General features: G+C 41.5%; 1 protein-coding gene across 2 annotated transcripts; it reads left to right on the forward strand.

Moving 5' to 3' along the window:
- Positions 1-3,630: 3,630 nt before the first annotated feature.
- On the forward strand, positions 3,631-27,666 carry LOC139163061 (zinc finger and SCAN domain-containing protein 2-like). 2 transcript variants are annotated; one of them, XM_070744000.1, is made up of 3 exons: positions 3,631-3,731; positions 8,999-10,286; positions 26,561-27,666. In XM_070744000.1, the coding sequence occupies exons 2-3, from the start codon at positions 9,237-9,239 to the stop codon at positions 27,596-27,598; spliced, it is 2,088 nt and encodes a 695-aa protein (XP_070600101.1). In that variant the 5' UTR covers positions 3,631-3,731; positions 8,999-9,236; the 3' UTR covers positions 27,599-27,666. The 2 variants fall into 2 exon arrangements, with proteins under 2 accessions (XP_070600101.1, XP_070600100.1); XM_070743999.1 differs by lacking the exons at positions 3,631-3,731; positions 26,561-27,666 and adding an exon at positions 4,110-4,144 and having other exon boundaries at positions 8,999-11,650.
- The last annotated feature ends 123 nt before the right edge of the window (positions 27,667-27,789 follow it).

Genomic DNA, 27,789 nt, shown 5'->3' on the forward strand with positions numbered 1-27,789 from the left:
ATACCAGAGGAAGCAATTTAAAAATAAGATGGGTAATAGGGATTTGGAAAAACTAAGAATATATTTATTGGAAGAAAAGGAGTTATTGGTATAGCAACAATAGAAAGAACAAGTTATTTGTTTGTTTGTTTAGTGGATTTGTATGTCGCCCCTCTGAGGACTCGCGGCGGCTTACAACATATTTAAAAAACAAATTACAGTATAAATACCTAAAATCCAATTAATTTAAATAATGACTTTTAAAAAAACCTAGTACATATTAAAAACCACTCATTCCCATCCAACAACATACATACATCATAATCGTCGACCGGGGAGGGGTAGACTCTAGTGGCCCCAAGCCTGATGGCATAGGTGATTCTTCAGACTCTTATGGAAGGCAAGGAGAATGGGGGCAGTAGAAATCTCTGGGGAGAGCTGATTCCAGAGGGCCGGAGCCCCCACAGAGAAGGCTCTTCCCCCAGGTCCCACCAAAAAACATTTTTTGGTTGACGGGACCTGGAGAAGGCCGGCTGTGGAACCTAACCAATTGCTAGGACTCATGCAGCAGGAGGTGGTCCTGCAAGTAATCTAATCCGATGCCATGTAGGGCTTTATAGGTCATAACGAACGCTTTGAAATGAGTCCGGAAACCAATCGGCAGCCAATGCAGTCCACGGAGTGCTGGAGAAATATGGGCATGCCTTCCACTTGTATTTGTTTCCAAAATTTTTGAAGTTTATTACATTCCCAAAACATATGCATAAATAAATGGTAATTGGAAAATAACCAAGGAAGCAGCATTATTGATAAAAAATAGTGAGGTAAAAGAATACGAAGAAATCAAAATTGCAGCGATAGAAAGTGCCCAAGCAACTATAGTGCTTGGGTGGAAAGATGACAATAAATGGACGATAAAAAATTGGTGCAAATATATGGTGGATCACATTCACTGAAATTATGGAAATTAGACTACATAATTATAATGAAGGGAAATTAGCAGCAACAATGAGGCGGTGGGAAAAGGTAAAAAATTATATATTTAACATCAGTAAGCGATGCAAATGTAAGAAATAAAATTCAATCATTCTATAAAGAATGAACAATGTAACCCAGAGACAAAGCATATGAAGGACAAAAATTGATTCTTCCCTGGTGAAGGGTTTTTTTTCTGTATGGTGATGGTACACTTATGTTTTCTGTTTTGTTTTTTGTTAAATTTTTTAAAAAACCCAATAAAAAACTATATTTAAAAAAAAAAGAAAAAAAAAGAGAAATATGGGCATGCCTAGGAAGGCCCATGACCACCCGCGCAACTGCATTTTGCATGATTTACACTCTTCAAAGATAGAATTAGAATAGAAGGTCCTTCCTAGAATTAGAATAATTGAGCTGTTACAACTGTATTAACAATATTAGTGTAGATAAGAGTGTATAATTAATCAACACGATTATGTCAAGAGGTGTTTTTAAGTTAATACATTTAAATTAAATTGGTATATGTTGGATTGAATCACATTTTGATGTTCATTGTAAGATTTGCTTTCTATATGGATAAATCGGGTTAATGTTAAAAAAGATTTATAAACCCATAGTTGTTGTTGGCTTGTCTCGGTTAGCTAGGCTATGAAACCTTCGACAACACTGAGAATTTTAACAGAGCGTGGATGGATACAAATTAGTAACAAGCAACCATCTCTAGAATAACAGAAGAAGATAAACAAATGTCAAACAGAGATATAACTATGAAAAAAATTAAAAATGCTATACAGAAGCATAAGATCAATAAATCACTTGGATCAGATGGATTCCCCACAGAATTTTACAAAACAGTGCATGAAGAAATACTGGAACTACAGTTAGAATTATATAATGAAGCTCTGAAAATATCACCACATTGTTGAAAGAAGATGTGAAACCAAATTTAATGCAAAATTGCAGGCTGATTACAAATTTTTTATGAATATAGTGGCAGAAAGAACAAAGAAAATGTTGAATAAAATTATATATTTGAACCCAATTGGATTTCTGCCAATGAGACAAATATAAGAACAATTTTAAATGTTTTTGAATATTATTAAGTGCATCCAGAAAGGCAAGTGGCACCTGGCAATACATGAAATTACTGATTCAAAAAATGGAATTTGGTGATAAATTTTTAAAAATGATTGAAGCTATATACTGTACTCTTCCCAATCTGCGAAGGTAATAATAAATGGAGGCATAACTAAAAGGAGTAGGAGTTAACTCCATACAAAAAGGACTTATAGAAGGGTGCCCACTCTCACCTCTTTATTTATTTTAACACTTGAAATATTGCTGAATAAAGATTAGAGTGAATTTGGAAATTAAAGGAACTACAGTAAAAAAGGAAGTTTATAAATTACAAGCAATTGCGGATGACTTAGCGTTTTCCCTAGAAGATCCACATGAAACTGGCCTGCTTCTGATTGTGTTAGAAGACTATGACTTGGAGGCAGGTCTTAAAACAAATATAATAATAATAATAATAATAATAATAATAATAATAATAATAATAATAATTTATTAGACTTGTATGCCGCCCCTCTCTGGAGACTAAATTGTTAACAAAAAATATGACATCTCAGCAAGAAAGAAAGATGGAAGGAAATACGGGCATTCAAGTGGTAAAGAAAATAAAATACCTAGGTATCAATCTAACAAGTGTTCAACAATAAAAGAGAATAATCATAAAAAGTACAAATGGAACCAGATCTTAAAAGATGGGGAAGTTTACAACTATCGGTGCTAGGCCAGATAGCTATCATTTAAATGAATATTCTTCCTATAATGTTATATTTGTTTCAAGTAGTTCCACTCAAATTTGATAAAAAATAAATAAATTAATTAAATTAAAAATATTTATTTGGCAAAAAAAAAAAAAACAAGAATAAAAAACGTAGACTTAAACGACAATAAAGGTAGAGGTGGCTTTGGTCTCCCAGACTGGAAGCTTTATCAAACAGTGGAAGCATTAGTCTGAGTAAGAGATTGGGTAATTCTAGATACCGGTAATAGTTGGCTATTGCTGTTAAAAGACCATGATTTATTGACTGGCTGGCCCTCCTTTTTATGGAGCAAGGAAAAAAAGATAAACTCCTGACAGGTCCGGAAAACAAAATTACAGCGTTCCTTCAATTTTTGTGGGTCCGAACTTTGCGAATAGCCTATACCATGGTTTTTCAAAAAATATTAATTAATTTAAAAAAAAATTTTTTTTGTATACCACGGTTTTTCCTGCCCGATGATATATTGTTAATAAATAATGATGTTTATAAATATCAGGATTACTAAGTGTCTTATTCAATGGTGAGTACCAGTAATAATGGTTAGTAAATGGTTGTTAAAGGAATGGGAAATGGTAATTTAGGGGTTTAAAGTGTTAAGGGATGGCTTGTGATACTGTCCATACAAAATGACCTGCTGCCATGTAATCAGTGAAAACATCTTCCGAACGCCTTGATGAAGCTTGGGAAAAATCATGTCTTTCCACCTCCTGTCGCTAGATGGCGATCAGGCTATATTTCTGCCTAAAGAGCCACCCACACTTTAGTGTCATCCGGGCTTGAACTTAAAAAAGGAGTTTTCAACCATTGAGTACTGCATTGCTAGAAAGGATGGGAGGAGAGGAGAAGCGCAGAGGAACTTTCTCTTCCGGATGGCTCATGGGAGGACGGTGGTTCGCAGAGCGGCTTTTGTGCTCTTCCGAGGATCGAAGTAGCAGCTGGAGAGTGAGTTGGGTTGAAGGTGGGAGGAGAGTCCGGGAGCAAGTCGGGCTCTTTATTTTTCCTCCACGGCCTGAAAGCAGAGAGGCAACTGGGCTGAAGAGTGTCAGCTGCTGTAGGTCCCTCCCCTGCCCAATTTTAAGCCTATTGATGCTGCACGCTGTGAAAAAAGGTGGCTGCAATTTTCTGCTGGCGGGAAGCTTTAAAAAGGTCTTTTTAAAATTAAGGTTGATTCAACTTTAATCTAAAAGAGACTTTTTAAAGCTTCCCACCAGCAGAAAATTGCAGCCACCACTTTCACAGCGTGCAGCACCAGTGAGCTTAAATAGATTTGCGTGGCCAGAGAGATTCAGAATACTGTATTCAAAATCTGGGATCTCTGGTACCAATGGATTGAGCATAGAAAAACAAAATGAAAGGTTAGAGCTAAAAGTATAATGTGTAAATATGTAAATAGAAATGCATAAGAATTATAAGTATTATAACAAAGAAAATGAGATTAAGTTTATAGAATGTGAATAAGCTCAAAGGGAAAAATGCAATAATGTAACAATGCAGAATTACTTAAAGTATTACTGTATTGTGTAACTGTTTTTAAAGAAAAGAATGGAAAATTAATATTATAAAAGAATATAAAATTAATAAATTAAGGTTGATTCTTTAGGAATGGTTTCCCTGGAGAGATTGTCAAGAATGCCTTGTGTGGTTTTGGTCACATGCCTAACCCACAGACTAGTTATATTGTAGGCGTGTGCAGGGTGAATTTGATTAAAATCAAGTTGATTGGAGGACCCAAGTTGTGGGGGCAATAGGCTGGCTCTGTTAAAAAGTGCTATTGCTAACATGTTGTAAGCCGCCCTGAGTCTAAGGAGAAGGGCGGCATAAAAATTGAATGAATGAATGAATAAATAAATAAATAAACTCGATATAAATCATTTTTAAAGAGCAGCTGTCATCTCTGTCCTGCAGCAGCTCTGGCCTGTTGTTGACATACCAACAGTTCCAATATTGCAGAACATACAGCCTCATTGTATATTACTAAGCCCTATTTTATGCATAATAAAGTAAATTTAATGTATCTTAAATAGAAAACTACCTTTAGATAGATTTTCACTTCAAAAGCCTTTTAATATTGAAATAAATTTGATAAAAATCAAAACAATCTGATTTAATTTTTAAAAATCCATTAAAAAATAAATAAAGTCAAGGTGTATATTTTTATTTCTGTCCTAATGTACATGTTTGCAAACATATAATCTCTCCCAAGGACTTCCAAATAGACAGTCATGTGGGGGGAAAAGTACACTCTCCTTGACATCTATGATTTTACTTATTAGGACATAGTAAAAATCATTTGGTCCTTAGAAGTTCTTAAAAGTAAGTAAATACAACCATAGATGAACAACAACATATGAGTTATTACATAAGGCCGTAATTTATTTTATAAAAAGAAAGCCAAAAATTGAGAACTCGTGCAAAAAATCATGTGATTCAATAATTTGTCAGCCTTCTCCAGGTCCCATCAGCCAGGCAATGCCATCTGATGGAGCCTAGGGAAAGAGTCTTCTCTGTGGTGGCTCCGGCCCTTAGGAAACAACTCCCTCCAGAGATTCGTACCGCCCCCATCCTCCTGGCCTTCCACAAGGCCCTGAAGACTCAGCTTTGCCATCAGGCCTGGGGCCGTTGAGTGCTAATATCAAGCTCTGGCTGGATGAATGTGAATGATTGTTTTTATGAACTGGGGTTTTTTAGTCTGTTTTAACATTAGACTTCTTACACGCTTTATTTTTGTATTTTTTATTTATCTATGTTGTGAGCTGCTCTATAAACAAACAAACAAACAAACAAACGTCCAAATCATCACCCCTCCACCATTGTGCTTGACAGTTTGTATGAAATGTTTGTGCTGATGTGCTGTGTTCGTCAAACGTGTCACTGTACATTATGGCCACATATCTCCACTTTGGTCTGGTCTCTGCAAAGGACAGCGTTCCAGAAGCCCTGTGATTCGTTCAGATGCAACTTTGCAAACGTCGCCTGTGCTGCGATGACTTTTTTAGAGGAAAGATGCTTTCTCCTGGCTGGCAACCCTTCCAAACGAACCATGCTGGTTCCGTTTTTTTCTAATTGCACTGTCATGAATCTTGATATTTAACGTGCTAACTGAAGCCTCTATAGCAGTGTTTCCCAACCTTGGCAGCTTGAAGATATTTAGACTTCAACTCCCAGAATTCCCCAGCCAGAGGACGCTGGGAGTTGAATTCTGGGAGTTGAAGTCCAAATATCTTCAAGTTGCCAAGGTTGGGAAACACTGCTCTATATTATTATTATTATTATTATTATTATTATTATTATTATTATTATTATTATTATTATTACTACTACTACTACTATTACTATTATTACTACTACTACTACTATTATTATTATTACTATTATTATTATTATTATTTATTAGATTTGTATGCCGCCCCTCTCCGTAGACTCGGGGCGGCTCACATCAATAACAAAGACAATGTAAGAACAAATCTAATAATTTAAAAAACACTAAAAACCCCATTATTAAAAGCAAGCATACACACAAACATACCATGTATAAACTGTATAGGCCCAGGGGAGATGTCTCAGTTCCCCCATGCCTGGCGGCAGAGATGGGTCTTAAGAACTTTACGAAAGGCAAGGAGGGTGGGGGCAGTTCTGATCTCCGGGGGGAGCTGGTTCCAGAGGGTCGGGGCCGCCACAGAGAAGGCTCTTCTCCTGGGTCCCGCCAAATCACATTGTTTAGTCGACGGGACCCGGAGAAGGCCAACTCTGTGGGACCTAACCTATAGCAGTGATGGCGAACCTTTTTTTTCCTTGGGTGCCGAAAGTGTGTGTGCATGTACTATGGCATATGCACGAGTGCCCACACCCATAATTCAAGGCCTAGGGATGGCGAAAATGGCCTCCCCTGCGCCCCCTAGAGGCCATCTGGAGGCCTGAAACAGCCCATTTCCAAACCTCTGGTGGGCTCGGTAGGCCTGTTTTTCACTCTTCCCAGGCTCCAGAGACTTTTTTTACTAAATTTACTAGATCTGCACTTCTATTCTACTAGTTTTTCTCATCATTCCTATCATCCTTTTCCTCCCACTTAGGACTGTATAACCGTAACTTGTTGCTTGTATCCTAAGATTTTTATTAATATTGATTGTTTCTTCATTGCTTTATTGAAGAAAGTGTTGTACCACATGATTCTTGACAAATGTATCTTTTTCTTTTATGTACGCTGAGAGCACATGCACCAAGACAAATTCCTTGTGTGTCCAATCACACTTGGCCAATAAAATTCTATTCTATTCTCTTGAGCCTGGAGAGGCAAAAATGCCCTCCCCCATTCCCCTGGAGACTCTCTGGAAGTCTAAAATGCCCTCCCAGAACCTCTGTGCAAGTCAAGAATCAGTTGGCCGGCACACACATGCACGATGGAGATGAGCTAGGGCAACGGCTGGCGTGCCAGCAGATATGGCTCCGCATGCCACCTGTGGCACCCATGCCATAGGTTCGCCATCACTGGTATAGCGTGTCCTGCTTGAGCAGAGGCTGGATTAGAAGATCTGCAAAGTCCCTTCCAATTCTGTTAGTCTCTTCCAATTCTGTTAGTCTCTTCTGTTGCAGTTATATTTATGATATCCTGATAAATAAAATGAAATAAAATAGAAATGAAAGAGAGTGTACTTTTCCCCCCTCTTGACTGTACAGTGATCCCTCGAGTTTCGCGATCTCGATCTTCGCGAAACGCTATATCGCGATTTTAAAAAAAATATTAATTAAAAAAAACCCCACTTCCGCGTTTCGCTTCGGGAGTCAGCTGGGAAGCGGCGCGGCTGTTTTAAAAGGTCGCAGCCGGCCTGGGGGGCTTCCCAGCACCCCCCCGAACCCCCAACCTGGATCTTCCCGGCCGCCCACGCAAAGGGGAAACCCCGGCTCCTCGCTGATGCCCGCCGCTCGCCCGCCCGCCAGCAAGAGGGGGAAGACCCAGGGAAGGTTCCTTCGGCCGCCCAGCAGCTGATCTGCTCGGTAGCACAGCAGCAGCGAGGAGCCAAATCGGGGTTTCCCCTTTGCATGGGCGGCGGGGAATGCAAACTCCACCATCTATGCATGCGCGGCCATAGAAAAAAGGGCGCGCATGCGCAGATGGTGTTTTTACTTCCGCAACCCTACATCGCGAAAAATTGATTATCGCGAGGGGTCTTGGAACGGAACCCTCGCGATAATAGAGGGATCACTGTATTTGAAAACAACCCTTTGCACTGCTAAGAATTTGTGATCGACCAAGACAACAAGTGAATTTCATCATTGAAGGGATATTCGAACTTGGATCTGGATAGTTTTCCATGTCTCAAATGAATCATGATTAATTAATTAATTAATTAGATTTGTATGCCGCCCCTCTCCGCAGACTCGGGGCGGCTCACAACAATGATAAAAACAATATATAATGACAAATCTAATAATTAGAATCTAAAATAACAGTTGTACATTTAAAAATCTAAAAGCAAGGAACCCCAATATGAAAAACATACATACAGTCATATCATGCACAAAAACTACATAGGCAGGGGGAGATGTCTAAGTTCCCCCACACTTGACGACAGAGGTGGGTTTTAAATCTATTCGCAGATTTACAGAAAGCCTTTGATAGTTTATACTGGCAATTCTTCACAACACAAATAGCGTCAATGCAACTCGGTAATAAATTTACAGAACTCATTAAAACTATATACCCAATACAAACAGCCAAAATACTGATAAACAATGAAATGACAGAAACAATAAACATAAAAAAAGGAGTGAGGCAGGGCTGTCCCTTAGCCCCCCTGATCTTTATCTTCGCACTAGAAGTTCTACTAAATAAAATAAGACACAACAAGGAAATCCAAGGACTAAAAATTAAAAGTGAACACTATAAACTTTAAGAAGTTTACTGAAAGGCAAGGAGGGTAGGGGCAGTTCTAATCTCTGGAGGGAGCTGATTCCAGAGGGTCAGAGCCGCCACAGAAAAGGCTCTTCCCCTGAGTCCCGCCAGACGACATTGTTTAGTCGACGGGACCCGGAGAAGGCCAACTCTGGGACCTAACCGGCCGCTGGGATTCGTGCTGCAGAAAGCGGTCTCGCAGATAATGTTAGAACTTTTTGGAGCATTGTGGCATATTTGCTTTTTCATTGTAATATAAACTTCTTTTTTTCTCATCTTCTGCAACCATTAAAGATATCTTTTTATTTGAATCTTATAGACAAAGTGGAAGCAATGAAGCACTCTGGAGAACAGAGGATAACAAGCAATATTGAATAGGAAAACAAGGCAGAAAGCTAAATATTTTACGTTTTCTTCAGTGAACCACACAAAATCTTCATTTTCCTTAGCAAGTGAGAAAGGAGAAAATTTTTAACTGGAATGGGTAGAGGATTCACACAGGAGAAAAACCCTGTTTGTGTCCTGATTGTGGAAAAAGTTTCAGTCAGCATTCCAACATGATGACACACCAAAGCAATCACCCAGGAGAAAAACTGTTCGAATGTCCTGATTGTGGGAAAAATTTCAGTAGGAATTCCAATCTCACTCGCCACCGGAGGATTCACGTAGGAGAGAAACCCTTTCAATGTTCTGATTGTGGTGAATGTTTCAGCAAAAATTCCAACCTGGTGAAACACCAGAGGACTCACACAGGAGAGAAACTGTTTGAATGTCCTGATTGTGGTAAAAGTTTCGGTCAGAATTCCAACCTTATTGTCCACCAGAGGACTCACACAGGAGAGAAACCATTTGAGTGTCCTGATTGTGGTAAAGGTTTCAGTCAAAATGGCAATTTGGTGAAACACCAGAGGACTCACACAGGAGAAAAACCCTTTGAATGTCCTGATTGTGGAAAAAGTTTCAGTCAGCATTACAACCTTGTTGAACACCAGAGGACTCACACAGGAGAGAAAGCCTTTGAATGTCCAGATTGTGATAAAAGTTTCAGCAAGAATTCCGACCTCATTGTCCACCAGAGGATTCACACAGGAGAGAAACCCTTTAACTGTCCTGACTGTGGGAAAGGTTTCATTAACAATTCCAGCCTTATTGTCCACCAGAGGATTCACACAGGAGAGAAACCCTTTCAATGTTCTGATTGCGGTAAAAGTTTCAGGCAAAATTCCAAACTGGGCGTACATCAGAGGACGCACACAGGAGAGAAACTATTTGAATGTCCTATTTGTGGGAAAAGTTTCAGTCAGAATTCCTACCTTATTGGCCACCAAAGGATTCACACAGGAGAGAAACCCTTTAACTGTCCTGATTGTGGAAAAAGTTTCAGTCAGAAATCCAATCTCATTGGCCACCAGAGGATTCATACAGGAGAGAAACCCTTTCAATGTTCTGATTGTGATAAATATTTCAGCAATAATTCCAACCTGGTGAAACACCAGAGGACTCACACAGGAGAGAAACCATATGAGTGTCCAGAGTGTGGGAAAGATTTCAGTATTAGTAGTAGTCTTCTAAATCATGTCCTTATACACACAGGGGAGAAACCATTTGTGTGCCCCGAGTGTGGACGGTGCTTCAGGAAACATTGCACCCTTACTGCACACAAGAAAATCCACATGAGACCCCAAGTAATGAATGTAGAGAAGGGTTGAATGTAATTTCTAATGTCCCATTGTAAGTCCAGCTCAGATATTAACTGTTTACTTTGAGTACAAAGGATTTGCATATTTTTTTGTAGGCAATATGTTATTAGATTCGAAGGAGGAAGGAAAAATGGCAATATACTAGTTTAATAATTCTTACCTGGCCATCAGCAGCACAAGTTGCTGGATATGTTTGTGAGTGACATAGGGGAAGGTTTGGTAGGGAAGGTTTGCCTATTTGCCGATGACTCTAAAGTGTGCAATAGGGTTGATATTCCTGGAGGCGTCTGTAATATGGTAAATGATTTAGCTTTACTAGATAAATGGTCAAAGCAATGGAAACTGCAGTTTAATGTTTCCAAATGTAAAATAATGCACTTGGGGAAAAGGAATCCTCAATCTGAGTATTGTATTGGCAGTTCAGTGTTGGCAAAAACTTCAGAAGAAAAGGATTTAGGGGTAGTGATTTCTGACAGTCTCAAAATGGGTGAACAGTGCAGTCAGGCGGTAGGGAAAGCAAGTAGGATGCTTGGCTGCATAGCTAGAGGTATAACAAGCAGGAAGAGGGAGATTATGATCCCGCTATATAGAGTGCAGGTGAGACCACATTTTGAATACTGTGTTCAGTTCTGGAGACCTCACCTACAAAAAGATATTGACAAAATTGAATGGGTCCAAAGATGGTGGAAGGTCTTAAGCATAAAACGTATCAGGAAAGACTTCATGAACTCAATCTGTATAGTCTGGAGGACAGAAGGAAAAGGGGGGACATGATCGAAACATTTAAATATGTTAAAGGGTTAAATAAGGTCCGGGAGGGAAATGTTTTCAATAGGAAAGTGAACACAAGAACAAGGGGACACAATCTGAAGTTAATTGGGGGAAACATCAAAAGCAACATGAGAAAATTTTACTGAAAGAATAGTAGATCCTTGGAACAAACTTCCAGCAGACGTGGTAGATAAATCCACAGTAACTGAATTTAAACATGCCTGGGATAAGCATATATCCATCCTAAGTTAAAATACAGAAAATAGTATAAGGGCAGACTAGATGGACCATGAGGTCTTTTTCTGCCGTCAGTCTTCTATGTTTCTATGTTTCTATAGGTATCCTTGGGTTATGAATGTAATGAATCCTGCCCAATCCATCCATAACTCGTGAATTCATATGAGTGAACTTGTTTGTACATTGATCGACATCATTCCCTGCTTTTGCCATTGCGGAGAGGGGTGGCATACAAATCCAATAAATAAATAAATTGCACATCAGCTTGCTGAGATCTCTGGCACGAAGAAAACAATGCCCGGGCTACTTTCTTGTTGGCAAATCATTTGAGGATTGTATTATTTTAGGATTTGGCATCCCTTTGCAAAAGTCCTTTTCCTGTAGCCGTTTGGAGGACACAACATCTCCTCCCAATCTCCGCTTGTGCCAACAAGCTTTTTTGGGGGTGAGGGGTGTGTGTGTGTGTGTGTATAAATTTTTATTGTTTTTCCACACCTTAGAGAGATTCAAATTCACATATCTCAAATTAAAATACAATATAAAACCAAATGTCAAATTCTTAATCCAAAATTCCTAATTATTTATCCAATTTGTTCTGGTACATATCATTCATCCTGTGCTACCTCCTTTTCAAATCCTATCATCCAGATTTCAGATATTCTCCTTCGTCCTGATTTGAATTCAAAATGCCTTTAGCTATCACAATTCCTCGTGGCTCTTTGCTGTTTATCTACCAAAACTGTGCCATCGTGCTACAATCCATTTCTTATATTCTTAAATTTATTATTACTTTTTTTTAAAAAAAAAACCATCTTATCGTAACTGCCCTTAACAAAAGAAATTTCCAAATTTACTTCTCTTTGTATCACAGGAAGGAAAGAAAAAATAACCATTCATATCAAAACTTAATCTAATTATAACAATATCAATATGCATAGGAGAAAGGTTTGTGTTTAAAAAAAAAATTAAATGTATTTCCCATTCTTCCATTCCTTTCATTTCTTTCATTATACCAATATATTTCTGTTTTAACAAATCATAATCATTATATATCATATTATTGACTTGATATCTAAAATCCCAACTAAAAAAATATTAATATTTTTCCCTAATCTATATATCTTCCACTGTTGTTCTTAGCGTAATAATCTTCCCTAATCTATAAATTCCACTGCCAAAACCAGTGTAATTTTCTTCCCTATTCTGTGTGTCACTGGCACAGCAGTGCAATAATCTTTCCTATTCTAATTGCTTTCACTGCCAATTGCAGTGCGATAATCTTCCCTAATCTATATATTTTCCCTATTCTATGTACCTTCTACTATCGAACTCAGTGTAATAATGTTCCCTAATCTGTTAGATTCAGCTTTTCCCTACTCCATCCATTTTTACTGTCATATCCAACATAATCAATACTATTTATTATCCCATATTACTGCATTTTTTGGTGTATAAGATGCACCTTTTTACCTCAAAAAGCTGCTTTAAAAATTGGGTGTGTCTTATACACCAAATTTTGCTAAGGCCACATAGCAGCACCCCGGGGGACACTGTGTGTTTGTGTGCACAGCTGCTCAATGATTTCCAGCTTCATCTTATTAATAATGAAACATGGAACAAAAACTGGAACCATCCACTCTCCTTGCTTCCAAATGATGTCTAGATAGGAGCTATTTTATCTGTCTGCATCCTTGCAGAACCTAAATCTCACGAGAGGGATGATGAATTGCTCTGAGCAACCTGGACAGAAGACTTGGAGGGCACTAGTTTGCAGAAAACCGATGTATAGCTTTTATACTTTCTTAGAGGTAACTCGGTGGAGATCATACATAACCCCTCTACATACCAATACGTCATGATTGATTTCTTGTGACTCCCAAGGATTCAGAACCCAGGAGAATCAGTGGGTCAGAGGCTGAAAAGGCGCCAGCTTCATTCATGCTGCTAAGAGATGCTTCCAAGCCCCCCCATGTAACTACACGCACAGAAGCCTCCATTAGGTGAAAGTGAATAAGTCATATATCCAGCAGGGCTAGAAAAGGGGGAAATGGTGAGAGAAATGTTTCCAAAAGCCATTTCAAAGGATTGGAAAAAAATGTTGGTAATATAGATATGCATACAAAAATGTGCCAAAGTTTCCCCACACTTCATTAGATATGCATTCCTTTTTTCTAATTCAAAACTTCAATAAATTATACAAGAAAAGCAAAAACAAATGATAGAGAAGCAGGAAAGGAATTGAAAAAAGAAAAATATTATAATAGCACCCCCCGCCCTTTTCTCTGTTGTGAAATTGTCATTACACATTCTTACCATATATGGAAATTATCTCTACCACATATGGAAATTATCTCTGGTTTATCTGCTTATTCTTGACCAGAATAAAAATTTCCTTGAAAATGGATCCTGGCCTAAAGTTCATTCCTCAGAGAAATCCAGTCCAAGATTTCCCTTCAATGTTACTCATATGTGTGTAGAGGAAGGCGGATATTTCCTCAATGCACAGGTATAAAGCAGTAACCAGACCATCCTGGTTGAGTCCCACTTAAAGACTCCTTGGGCCAAGTGGGATCCCAGGGAATGAGACAGGGCCAACAGGCCATGTTTTTCACTTGTTGCTGCCCAGGGATCTCATAACCTACAGCAGATGTACAACAGTTCATACCCCACAGCAGATGTACAGCAGATATCCTAGACCAGTAATGGTGAACATATGGCACAGGTGGCACATGGAGCCATATCTGTTGGCACGCAAGCCTTTGCCCTAGCTCATCTCCAATGTGCATGTGTGTGCCAGCCAGCTAATTTTTGGCTCACACAGAGGCTCTGGGAGAGCATTTTGGGCTTCCAGAGAGTCTCAGGGGGGGGAGGGCACATAATCCCCTCCATCCAGGCAGAGGTTCCTTCTCTTCGGCACTACCAGTGCACTTTTCAGAGACTGGCGTGGGCATGCACATTGATGTGGGGTTTGGCTTTTGTGCATGCACCATGCACCAGCCCACTTATAATCAAGCAGGTGATGAGAGGGAGCAGTAAATAGCGAGCCTACTACAGTGAAGAGCTGAATCAACTTTCAGTTTGGGTAGCATTCTGGTCACTGCACATGTGCACGGCAGAAATCCAGAAGTTCCATGACACTTGGCATATTGGGTGACATGGCTCCGCGTGCCATAGGTTCGCCATCATGGACATCGAAGTAAATCAGTAACCAACATGGGTTGATTAAAAACAGATTATTCCAACTGAACTTTATTTCATTCCTTGACAAGTGACTGAATTAGTGAACCAGAGAAATGCTATGGACTTAGTATACTTAGATTTCAGTAAAGCATTTGATAAAGTAGATCACAGTCTACTTCTTGGCAAGCTAGAAAAATGTGGGATAGACAGCACCACCACTAGATGGGTTTCTAACTGGCTCTCAAATCATACTTTATTTATTTATTTATTTATTTATTTATTTATTTATTTATTTATTTATTTATTTATTTATTTATTTATTTATTTATTTATTTATTTATTTATTTATTTATTTATTTATTTATTTATTTATTTATTTATTTATTTATTTATTTATTTATTTATTTATTTATTTATTTATTTATTTATTTATTTATTTATTTATTTATTTATTTATTTATTTATTTAGATTTGTATGCCGCCCCTCTCCGCAGTCGTCAATGGAACTACACTCACATGAAGAAAAGTAAGCAGTGGGGTATTCCCAGGTTGCATTTTAGACCCAGCACTGATCAAAATCTTCATACACTATCTAGACCAGTGTTTCCCAACCAGTGTGCCGCGGCACACTAGTGTGCCGTGAGACATGGTCAGGTGTGCTGCGAAGAAGGAAGCTCAGCTTCTGGTCTCGCAACTTTTTGCTGAGAGTGCGAAGAGCAAAAAGTTGTGAGACTGGAAGCTGAGCTTCCTTCTTTGCGCCTTCCAGGTTTTCTGGCAGCTGCAGTGCCCCGCCTGGCTGGAGCTTCCCTGACGGCGGCAGCAGGTGAGCTTTGGGGCCTGGTAGGAGGGCGGCGGCAGCGGGAAGGCAGCGGCACCAGGCAGTAGCCACTGGGCGGCGGCAGGGTGGTCGACTGCAAGCCAGAACTCCAGGACAGAGGCACCGATGGCAGCGGCTGGACATGTTGCTGTACGCCGTACATGCTGGCATTGCGTGGCTGGCACTTGCCTGCTGGCTGGGCCGGGATGGAAGCTCCAGCTCCACGCCCATGCCCAGCGCAACGCCAGCATGTACGGCATCTAGCAACACATCCAGCCGTCGTCGTCGGTGCTTCCATTCCAAAGCTCCGCCTCACAGCTGACCATTCTGCCGCCGCCCCACGGCTACTGCCCAATGCCGCTGGTGCGGTGTGGTGTACGAGAAAGAGAGAGAGAAAGAGATAGCAAGAGAGGGGGAGAGAGAAAGAGAGGGAGAGGGGAGAGAGAAAGCAAAAAAGAAAGAGAGAGATAGCAAGAAAGAGAGAGAGGGAGAGAGAAAGAAAGAAAGAAAGAAAGACAGCAAGTGAGAGAGAGAGAAAGCAAGAGAGAGAGAGAAAGAGGGGGGAAGGAGGGTGAGGGAAAGACATAGAGGGAGGTAAGGAGGGAGTGAGAAAGAGCAAAAAAGAGAGGAAGGAAGGGAGAAACAAAGAGGGATGGACAGAGGGGGAAAGAAAGAGGAAGGAAGGAAGAGGGAGAGAGAGAGAAAGAGCGAAAGGGAGGAAGAGAGAGGGTTTTTTGACCAAACTTTTTAGCCCCCCTCCCCCCACCACTCAATGTTCCCCAGGATTTTGTAAATGTGAATAATGTGCTGTGGCTCAAAAAAGGTTGGGAAACACTGATCTAGACAAGGAAATTGAAAGGGAACTCATCAAGTTTGCATATGACGCTAAACTGGCAGGAATGACCAACACCCAAAAGACAAGGTTAAGATCCAAAAACACTTGACAGACGTGAACAATGGGCTCTTTCTAACTAATAATAATAATAATAATAATAATAATAATAATAATAATAATATTTATTAGTTTTGTATGCCACCCCTCTCCGAAGACTCAGAGTAAAAGTAAAGTTTTACACTTAGACAAGGAAAATCAACTGCGTAGGCATGAACTAGGTGGAACCTAGCTTAATACCAGTAACAGAGAGGGGTCTTGGAGTCCTAGTGGACAGTTACTTAAATGTGAGCCAATAGTGAGTGGCAGCAGTCAAAATAACCTATACAACTAAAATGCATTAGTAGATAGAATTAAGATCACATGAAGTTATAGTTACAAACCTTAGTAAGACCATACTTGGAATACTACATACAATTCTTGTGACCACAATATTAAAAAGTCATGATTCTTGACAAATCTATATTTTCTTTTGTGTTCACTGAGAGCATATGCACCAAGACGAATTCCTTGCGTGTGCAATCACACTTGGCCAATAAAGAATTCTATTCTATATTGAGACTCTGGAAAGAATGCAGAGAATAGTAACAATGATGATTAGGGGACTGGAGGCTAAAACTTACTAAGAACAGGAACTGGGTATATCTATTCTAAGACAGACAACAGGAGGCATGATTGCAGTATTGCAACATTTTTATCTTAGTTATTTAATTTATTTATTTATTAGATTTGTATGCCGCCCCTCTCCATAGACTCCATAAAGTGGAGGGAGTCAAATTATTTTTCAAAGCACCAGAAGGCAAGACAAGGAACAACTGATGGAAACTAATGAAGGAGAGAAGCAACTTAGGGTCTCCTGCTTGAAGGGGGGAGGTGGACTAAAAGACCTCCATGATTCCTTCCAGATCTATTCAGATTGATTGATTGATGATCTTGAAAGCTACATCCTTGAATTTGCTAGTGGAGCAGCAGGAGCAGTCAATGGATAGAGAGTTTGTGGGGAGGAAGAAGTTCCAGTTTGGTTTAGTGGTGAAGGAAAAGGGGAAAACCACTTCCCAAAACCCTTGCCAAGGAAACTGCAGGGCCAGGCGTCAAGACTGACCCAAAGGCACCAAAAAACGAAGCGAAGTAGTGTCGCGTTTCACTTTTTCACTTGGCTCAGTTCCAAAGGTCGGTTGCGAGTAGTAAAAATGACCTGCTGCCAGGTATATCAGGGAAAACCTCTTCCAGACGCCTTGGTGGAGCTTGTAAAAACGTATTTTTCCACTTGCTGCCGCTAGATGGCGATCGGGCAACACCTGTGCCTAGAGAGCCACCCACACCCACAAGTGCCATCCGAGCTTGAATTTAAAAAAGGCGTTTTAAGCCATTGAGAGTACTGCATTGCTAAAAAGGACGGGAGGAGAAGAGAAGCGCAGAACAACTTCCTCTTCCGCCCGGCTCATGGGAGGAAGTTGATGGGCAGCGAGGCTTTTCTGCTCTTACGAGGATCGAGGCAGCGGCTAGAAAGGTGAGTTGAGTTGAAGATGGGAGGAGAGTCCGGGAGCAAGTAGGACCGTTTGCTTTCCTCCATGATGTGGAAGCAGAGAAGCAACTGGGCTGAATCGTGTCAGCTGCTGCTGCTGCAGGTTCCTTCCCTCCCCAGATTTAAGCCCACTGGTGCTGCACGCTGTGAAAGTGGTGGCTGCAGTTTTCTGAGAGTGGGAAGATTTAAAAAGTCTCTTTTAAGTGAAGGTTCATTCTTTGGGAATGGCTTCCCTCCAGAGGTGCTGCATCATGGGGTGATTGGGTGAAGACTGGACAGCCAATTCATATTCTACCAGACTTTTTTGGGCTTAGATAGTCTAGAACAGTGTTTCCCAACCATGGCAACTTGAAGATATTTGGACTTCAACCGGGGAATTTTTATTTATTTTTATTTTTTATTTATTTATTTTGTCCAACACACAATGAGGGTTTTAGTGGGTATATATCTATATGCACATAGTAAAATACATGATGAAGGTTATAGAGGAGATACTCATAGTAAAATATATCTAAGAAATAATAGAAAAGAAGGTATAGTAATAGAACACATCAATGAAAGAATAGAAGAAGAGATATAGGAATAGAAGAAAGGTATAGGAGATATAGGAGAGCAATAGGACAGGGGACGGAAGGCACTCTAGTGCACTTGTACTCGCCCCTTACTGACCTCTTAGGGATCTGGCTAGGTCAACCGTAGATAATCTAAGGGTAAAGTGTTGGGGGTTTGGGGATGACACTATGGTGTCCGGTAATGAGTTCCACGCTTTGACAATTCTGTTACTGAAGTCATATTTTTTACAGTCAAGTTTGGAGCGGTTAATATTAAGTTTAAATCTGTTGTGTGCTCTTGTGTTGTTGTGGTTGAAGCTGAAGTAGTCGCCGACAGGAAGGACGTTGCAGCATATGATCTTATGGGCAATACTTAGATCTTGTTTAAGGCGTCTTAGTTCTAAACTTTCTAGGCCCAGGATTGAAAGTCTAGTCTCGTAGGGTATTCTGTTTCGAGTGGAGGAGTGAAGGGCTCTTCTGGGGATGTATCTTTGGACATTTTCAATGGTGTTAATGTCTGAGATGCGATATGGGTTCCAAACAGATGAACTGTATTCGAGAATGGGTCTGGCAAAAGTTTTGTAAGCTCTGGTAAGTAGTGTGAGATTGCCAGAGCAGAGGCTACGTAGGATTAGGTTTACAACTCTTGAAGCCTTCTTGGCTATATTGTTGCAGTGGGCTTTGGCACTTAAATCTTTTGTTATTAGTATACCAAGGTCTTTAACCGAGTGGGGGTTATCTGTGATAATTTGATTATTCAGTTCATATTTGGAGTTCAGATTCTTCTTCCCAATGTGTAGAACAGAGCATTTGCTAGTTGAGATTTGGAGTTCTGGGAATGGAAGTCCAAATATCTTCAAGTTGCCAAGGTTGGGAAACACTGGTCTAGAATATGGGTAGGCAAAGTTGGCTCTTCTATGACGTGGACTTCAATTCCCAGAATTCCTGAGCTAGCATGATTGGCTCAGGATTTCTGGGAGTTGAAATCCACAAGTCCACAAGGGGTTATTCCAGATGCACTCATCCACAGTTCGGCGGAGTCTCTTGCGGAAGCCTGGAACAAGGCTGCAGCGGAGGCTCTTGATTGGATTGCGCCTTTGCGACCTCTCCATAGCGCTAGACCCCGTAGAGCTCCATGGTTCAACGAGGAGCTCCGGGAGTTGAAACGCCAGAAGAGACGTCTAGAGAAGCGATGGAGGAAGAGTAAGTCTGAATCTGATCGAACACTTGTAAGAGCGTTTATTAAGACTTACAAAGTGGCGCTCAAGGCGGCAAGATGTGCGTACCATGCCGCCTTGATTGCATCAGCGGAATCCCGCCCGGCCGCTCTGTTTAGGGTGACCCGCTCCCTTCTTAATCAGGGGGGAGTTGGGGAGCCCTTGCAGAGTAGTGCCGAGGATTTTAACACGTTTTTCGCTGATAAAATCGCTCAGATCCGGGCGGACCTCGACTCCAATTGGAAAACAGAGTCGGCTGACAACGAGTCAGTTGAGGTGACTGGGGCCCGTACTTGTCCACCTGTCTGGGAAGAGTTTGATCTGGTGACACCTGATGAAGTGGACAAGGCCATTGGAGCTGTGAGTTCCGCCACCTGTCTACTGGATCCGTGTCCCTCCTGGCTGGTTTCGGCCAGCAGAGAGGTGACACGGAGCTGGGTCCAGGAGATTATCAACGCTTCCTTGGGGAGGGGATCCTTTCCATCATCCTATAAAGAGGCGCTCGTGTGCCCCCTCCTCAAGAAGCCTTCCCTGGACCCAGCCGTACTTAATAACTACCGGCCAGTCTCCAACCTTCCTTTTATGGGGAAGGTTGTCGAGAAGGTGGTGGCACTCCAGCTCCAGCGATCCTTGGAAGAAGCCGATTATCTAGGTTCCCAGCAGTCGGGTTTCAGGCCCGGTTACAGCACGGAAACTGCTTTGGTCGCGTTGATGGATGATCTCTGGCGGGCCCGGGACAGGGGTTTATCCTCTGTCCTGGTGCTTCTTGACCTCTCAGCGGCTTTCGATACCATCGACCATGGTATCCTTCTGCACCGGCTGGAGGGGTTGGGGGTGGGAGGCACTGTTCTTCAGTGGTTCTCCTCCTACCTCTCCGGTCGGTCGCAGTCGGTGTTAGTGGGGGGTCAGAGGTCAACTCCGAGGTCTCTCCCTTGTGGGGTGCCTCAGGGATCGGTCCTCTCCCCCCTGCTATTCAATATCTACATGAAACCGCTGGGTGAGATCATCCAAGGGCATGGGGTGAGGTATCATCAGTACGCTGATGATACCCAGCTTTACATCTCCACCCCATGTCCAGTCAACGAAGCAGTGGAAGTGATGTGCCGGTGTCTGGAGGCTGTTGGGGCCTGGATGGGTGCCAACAGACTCAAACTCAACCCGGATAAGACGGAGTGGCTGTGGGTTTTGCCTCCCAAGGACAATTCCATCTGTCCTTCCATTACCCTGGGGGGGGGAATTATTGACCCCCTCGGAGAGGGTCCGCAACTTGGGCGTCCTCCTCGATCCACAGCTCACATTAGAGAAACATCTTTCGGCTGTGGCGAGGGGGGCGTTTGCCCAGGTTCGCCTGGTGCACCAGTTGCGACCCTATCTGGACCGGGACTCACTGCTCACAGTCACTCATGCCCTCATCACCTCGAGGTTCGACTACTGTAATGCTCTCTACATGGGGCTACCTTTGAAAAGTGTTCGGAAACTTCAGATCGTGCAAAATGCAGCTGCGAGAGCAGTCATGGGCCTACCTAGGTAGGCCCATGTTTCACCAACACTCTGCAGTCTGCATTGGTTGCCGATCAACTTCCGGTCACAATTCAAAGTGTTGGTTATGACCTTTAAAGCCCTTCATGGCACTGGACCAGAATATCTCCGAGACCGCCTGCTGCCGCATGAATCCCAGCGACCGATTAGGTCCCACAGAGTGGGCCTTCTCCGGGTCCCGTCAACTAAACAATATCGGTTGTCGGGCCCCAGGGGAAGAGCCTTTTCTGTGGCGGCCCCGACCCTCTGGAACCAACTCCCCCCGGAGATTAGAACTGCCCCTACTCTCCTTGCCTTTCGTAAGCTCCTTAAGACCCACCTGTGTCGTCAGGCATGGGGGAACTGAGACATCTTCCCCTGGGCATATACAATTTATGAATGGTATGTGTGTATGTATGTGTGTTTAGAAAATGGGGTTTTTAAAATGTTTTTTTAGTAGAAATTTAGATTTGTTATAAATTGTTTTTCACTTTGTTGTGAGCCGCCCCGAGTCTGCGGGGAGGGGCGGCATAAATAAAATAAATAAATAAATAAAGTCATAGAATAGCCAACTTTGCCTATCCTTGGCCTAGAACTTCCTTGTCTTCGATCTGACCTAAACGTAGTTCATAAATTCGACTACCACAATGTCCTACCTGTCAGTGATTTCTTTGGCTTCAACCGCAACAAAGCACTAGCACGCAATCGATTCAAACTTAATGTTAACCGCTCCAAGCTCGACTGCAGAAAGCACAACTTCATCAACAGAGTGATCAATACCTGGAATGCACTACCTGACTGGTTACTTCCCCAAACACCAAAAACTTTAACCTTAGACTATCTACAGTCGACCTCACCCCATTCCTAAGAAGTCTGTAAGGGGCGTGCAAAAATGCACCACTGTGCCTACAGTTCCTGTCCTACTGTCCTATTGCCTAATTTACCTGTACTTACTTTGCTAATGTTTATGTTTATACCAATAACTATCATCTTCTACATGTTTGACAAAAATAAATAAATAAATAAATAAATAATGAATTGTTTGGAATGTAAACAATTGTTGGGGGTTTTTAATGTAATTTTATTATTAGATTTGTTCAATTGTTATACTGTTTTTATTGTTGTTGTGAGCCGCCCCGAGTCTTCGGAGAGGGGCAGCATACAAATCTAATAAATTGAATTGAATTGAATTGAATAGAGTCTCCTGCCTGTGTAGGGGATGGACTAGTACAGTGTTTTTCAACCAGTGTGACGTGGCACACTAGTGTGCCGTGAGACATGGTCAGGTGTGCCGCGAAGCTCAGAGAGAAAGAAAGCAAGAGAGAGAGAAAGCAAGAGAGAGAAAGAGCAAGAGAGAGAAAAAAGAACTAGAGAGAAAGAAAGCAAGAGAGAGAGAAAGAACAAGAGAAAGAAAGAGAGAGAGAGAAAAAGAGAGAGAAAGAAAGCAAGAGAGAGAGAGAAAGAGAGGGAGGGAAGGAGAGAGAGAGAAAGACATAGAGGGACGTAGGGAGGGAGAGAGAAAGAGAGCAAAAAAGAGAGGAAGGAAGGAAGAGAAAGAAAGAGGGATGGAGAGAGAAAGAAAGAGGAAGGAAGGGAGAGAAAGAGGGAGGGAGAAAGAAATAGAGCGAAGGGGAGGAAGAGAGAGAATTTGTTTGTCCAAACTTTTTTAGCCCCCCCCCCCCCGCTCAATGTGCCCCAGGGTTTCGTAAATGTAAAAAATGTGCCGCGGCTCAAAAAAGGTTGAAAATCACTGGACTAGTAGACCACCAAGGTTCCTCCCAACTCAATTATTCTGTTACGGACCTGATGTTTTACGAGCAACAAGATTGGTCTGACGTGTCTCTTGATCTTTTCTGGGTGGTTGTTTTACTTCCATTTCTAGCTAACAAACACAGTCTTTCCTAATTTTTTTTTTTTGCAAGTTTTTAATTTTTTTTACACACCACATAAACATCAATACATATTCCAGTTTCATAATCTCTTAAATTCCATAATCTTTAGATGGGTGTTGTGGTTGGCTCTGGCCCAGCTCCTGCCCCAGGGAATGGGGAGGTGGATGCAGGGGAAACTTCAACATGTAACAGGCCTGTGTTATTGCCGACAGAATCAGTTCAGAGTTTAGTTTCCTCGGACGAAGAAGAAGGTGGGAGTGACTCGGCAGAGGAGGGCTTGGCACACAGCCAAGGCAGTCAATCTCCCTTATCTTCCATTGATTCAGATGATGACGTTTTGGACCCACGCAAGCGCAGAATTATGCGTAGAAGAGACCAAGTAAGAACGTATCACAGGAAATAAGGGAGGCCACCTGTGTTTGGGTGGGGCTCCAGTAATTAGGGCTGCTGCTATAAATAGCAGCATCTGGGTTTGACTATTGTGGAAGAATATCTGATCGCAGTTCGTCAGGAATCTTGTGTTGCTGGACTTTGTTGCTTTTTCATGTCTTTGAAACCAAAGCAGAGCAACGTGTGTGTGTGTGTCTCACTTCGTTGGAAGAAGAAGGGGTGTCAAGTTTCTTCACAGCTGCTAGCTAAGTACTTAATGACTGCTTAAGGGAACTTGTACAGACTACCCGATTGTTTTGGGAGGAGTGCTCTTTGCAATACAAAAACAGTGCTTAAGTTTATTTTAAATTTTGTGATAAAGAACATTGTTTTGAATTTTTTTGTGTCTGAAATTTGTACCCTTGAATTTTCGGGAGGCTCCTATCAGAGAGCCCGGCAGAAAAGATGGTATTTTTAAAATCCATTCTTTGCGACGGCCTGGAGGAGACAGAAATTCAGCGTCTGTCGTCCATTCTGGCTAGCTCTGTCCCAGTAACCGAAGCATGTAGAGTCTGACATACAGCTCTTTGGGTTTTTGTTTAGCAATTTCTCATTGTGTCATCTAATCTTGGCACGAATATTCTTGGGTGTCCATTCCTGGGAAGATTGGCAACCTACTTGAATGTTTCCCACTTGTGAATAATCTTTCCCACTGTAGAAGGATGGATTTTAAATTGTTTGGAAATGGCCTCTTAAACCTTCCCAAACTGATAGACAGCAACAATTGCTTCTCTTAGATTATTGCTCATGTCTTTATCCTTTGGCTTTGTGTTGGCATACATCTCAATTCTGGAGATCAGGAAATCCCTACAACTTTGATTTTGATAGATGTAGTCACACTTGCTGATAATCAATTGATCGAGGGCACTTTATTAGCAGTACTTGGCTGCTACTTGGCCTCTTTATACTATGGAAGCAGTGAGAAATTTCCTAATAGTGGGAACAAGTAACCAGCAGAATGGCTTGTGTTCAGAAGTTGTGGTGCTCCATCACAGGAGGCTTTTCAGAAGAGATGATACAGCCATTTATCTCAAATGGTATAGGGTGTCCTGCTTGAGCAGAGGCTGGATTAGAAGACATGCAAAGTGCCTTTCAATGTTGTTATCCTCTTCTGTTCTGTTGGCAGCTATATTGATTGATTGATTGATTGATTGATTGATTGGATTTGTATGCCGCCCCTCTCCGTAGACTCGGGGTGGCTAACAACAGTAACAAAAAACCATGTAAATCCAATACTAAAACAACTAAAAACCCTTATTGTAAAACCAGACATACATACATACAAACAAACCATACATGAATTGTAAAGGCCTAGGGGGGAAAGAATATCTCAGTTCCCCCATGCCTGACGGCAGAGGTGGGTTTTAAGGAGCTTAAGAAAGGCAAGGAGGGTGGGAGCAATTCTAATCTCCGGGGGGAGTTGGTTCCAGAGGGCCGGGGCCGCCACAGAGAAGGCTTTTCCCCTGGGTCCCGCCAAACGACATTGTTTTGTTGACGGGACCGGGAGGAGGCCCACTCTGTGGGACCTAACTGGTCGCTGGGATTCGTGCAGCAGAAGGCGGTCTCGTAGATACCCTGGTCCGGTGCCATGAAGGGCTTTATAGGTGATGACCAACACTTTGAATTGTCACCGGAAACTGATCGGCAACCAATGCAGACTGCAGAGTGTTGGTGTTACATGGGCATTTTTGGGAAAGCCCATGATTGCTCTCGCAGCTGCATTCTGCACGATCTGAAGTTTCCAAACACTTTTCAAAGGTAGCCCCATGTATGACATCCTGATAAGTAAAACCATAGAAAGGAAAGAGTGTGTACTTTCCTTTTCACTTGACTGTATTTGAAAACAACCCTTTGAACTTCTAAGAATTTGTGATGACCAAGACAACAAGTGAATTTCATCATTGAAGGGATATTTGAACTTGGATCTGGATAGTTTTCCATGTCTCAAATGAATCATGACTAATGTTAGAACTTATTGGAGCATTGTGGCATATTTGCTTTTTCATTGTAACATAAACTTTTTTTTCTCATTTTCTGCAACCATTAAACATGTCTTTTTATTTGAATCTTATAGACAAAGAGGAAGGCAATAAGAGCACTCTGGAGAACTGAGAGGATAACAAGCAACATTGAATAGCAAAACAAGGCAGAAGTCAAAATATTTTCTGTTTTCTTCAGAGAGCCACACAATTTTTCACTTCCCTCAGCAAATGAGAGAAAAACGAGAGAAAATCAAGAGGAGATTTCTAGCTGGGAAAAGTAGGAGGTGAAGTTCAAGCATACATGGCATGGAAAATAAAGGGAGATTATTTTTCCATTCAGCAAAAGAGGGAAATGTCTGGAAGTTAGTGGGGAAGAAAATTTGAATTGGAAAGCCATGCAGGCCTCGCTCGGGGAGGAAGAAAATGCCACTAAATAAAAGCAACACCAACGAAGGCATCATCTATATTTTGAACCTCCTGAAGAATATTAGTTGTGAAAGAGCTCCATAGATGTGCCTATTGTGTGAAATATACAACTTGCAAATCACAGCTGAGAGGATCTCAACTGGAGAAAATCCATACAATTTATATATTTATTTAATGGATTTATATTCCGCCCCTCACCGAGGACATACAGTGCTCTAAATGTGCCACAACCTCTAATCAGAACAACTCTGTTGCAGTTCTTGGAAGGACCAACATAGGAGAGAAGCCCTACAAGTGCTTCCAATGCAGTACAGTGTTCCCTCGATTTTCGAGGGTTCAAACTTCGCAGAAAGTCTATACCATGGTATTTCAAAAATATTAATTAAAAAATACTTTGCGGGTTTTTTCCCTATGCCATGGTTTTTCCCACCCGATGACGTCATATGTCATCGCCAAACTTTCGTCTGCCTTTAATAAATTTTTTTTAAATAAACTTTAATAAATAAACAGGGTGAGTAATAATCTGAATGGTTGCTAAGGGAATGGAAAATTGCAATTTAGGGGTTTAAAGTGTTAAGGGAAGGCTTGTGATACTCTTCATAGCCAAAAAAAGCGTATTTACTTCTGCATCTCTACTTCGCGGAAATTCAACTTTCGTGGGTGGTCTTGGAACGCATCCCCCGCGAAAAGCGAGGGAACACTGTATATCCTTTAGCGAGAATGGCAACGTGGACACACACCAAGGGGAAACCATTTGAATGTCCGGATTGTGGGAAATCTTTCTGTGATAATTCCAACCTGGTGAGACACCAGAGGATTCACACAGGAGAAAAACCCTTTCTATGTTCTGATTGTGGTAAAAGTTTCAGCCAAAATTCCAATCTTGTAAAACACCAGAGGGCTCACACAGGAGAGAAACTGTTTGAATGTCCTGTTTGTGGGAAAAGTTTCAGTCAGAATTTCTACCTCATGGAACACCAGAGGACTCACACAGGAGAGAAACCGTATCAGTGTCCTGATTGTGGTAAAAGTTTCAGCCAAAGTTCCAACCTGATGAAACACCGGAGGACTCACACAGGAGAGAAACCCTTTGAGTGTCCAGCTTGTGATAAAAGTTTCAGTCACAATTGCAGCCTTATTGTACATCAGCGTACTCACACAGGAGAGAAACCCTTTGAATGTCCCGATTGTGGGAAAAGTTTCAGTAAGAACTCCCATCTCACGGAACACCAGAGGACTCACACAGGAGAGAAACCTTTTAACTGTCCCGACTGTGGGAAAAGTTTCAGTACGAATTCCAACCTCATTGTCCACCAGAGGACTCACACAGGACAGAAATCCTTCAACTGTCCCGACTGTGGGAAAAGTTTCAGTAAGAATTCCAACCTCATTGTCCACCAGAGGATTCACACAGGAGAGAAACCCTTTAACTGTCCCGACTGTGGGAAAAGCTTCAGTAAGAATTCCAACCTCATTGGCCACAAGAGGACTCACACAGGAGAGAAACCCTTTCAGTGTTCTGATTGTGGCAAAAGTTTCAGCGAAAATTCCAGCTTGGTGAAACACCAGAGGACTCACACAGGAGAGAAACCATACGAGTGTCCAGACTGTGGGAAAGATTTCAGTATTAGGACTAGCCTTCTAAATCATATGCTTATACACACAGGGGAGAAACCATTTGTGTGCCCCGAGTGCGGACGGTGCTTCAGGAAACATTCCACCCTTACTGTACACAAGAAAATCCACATGAGACCCCAAGTAATGAGTGTAGAGAAGGTTTGAATTTCATTTCTAATGTCCCATTGTAAGTCCAGCTCAGATATTAACTCTTTAAATTTAAGTTGTAATTTTAATTACAAAGGATTTGCCTATTTTTTTGTAGGCAAATATGTGATGGGATTAGATTTGAAGGAGGAAGGAAAAGAAAAGGATACTTCAGAAGAAAAGGATTTAGGGGTAGTGATTTCTGACAG

This window comes from Erythrolamprus reginae, chromosome 2 (assembly GCF_031021105.1).
Source record: "Erythrolamprus reginae isolate rEryReg1 chromosome 2, rEryReg1.hap1, whole genome shotgun sequence".
In the NCBI taxonomy this organism is placed as follows: domain Eukaryota; kingdom Metazoa; phylum Chordata; class Lepidosauria; order Squamata; family Dipsadidae; genus Erythrolamprus; species Erythrolamprus reginae.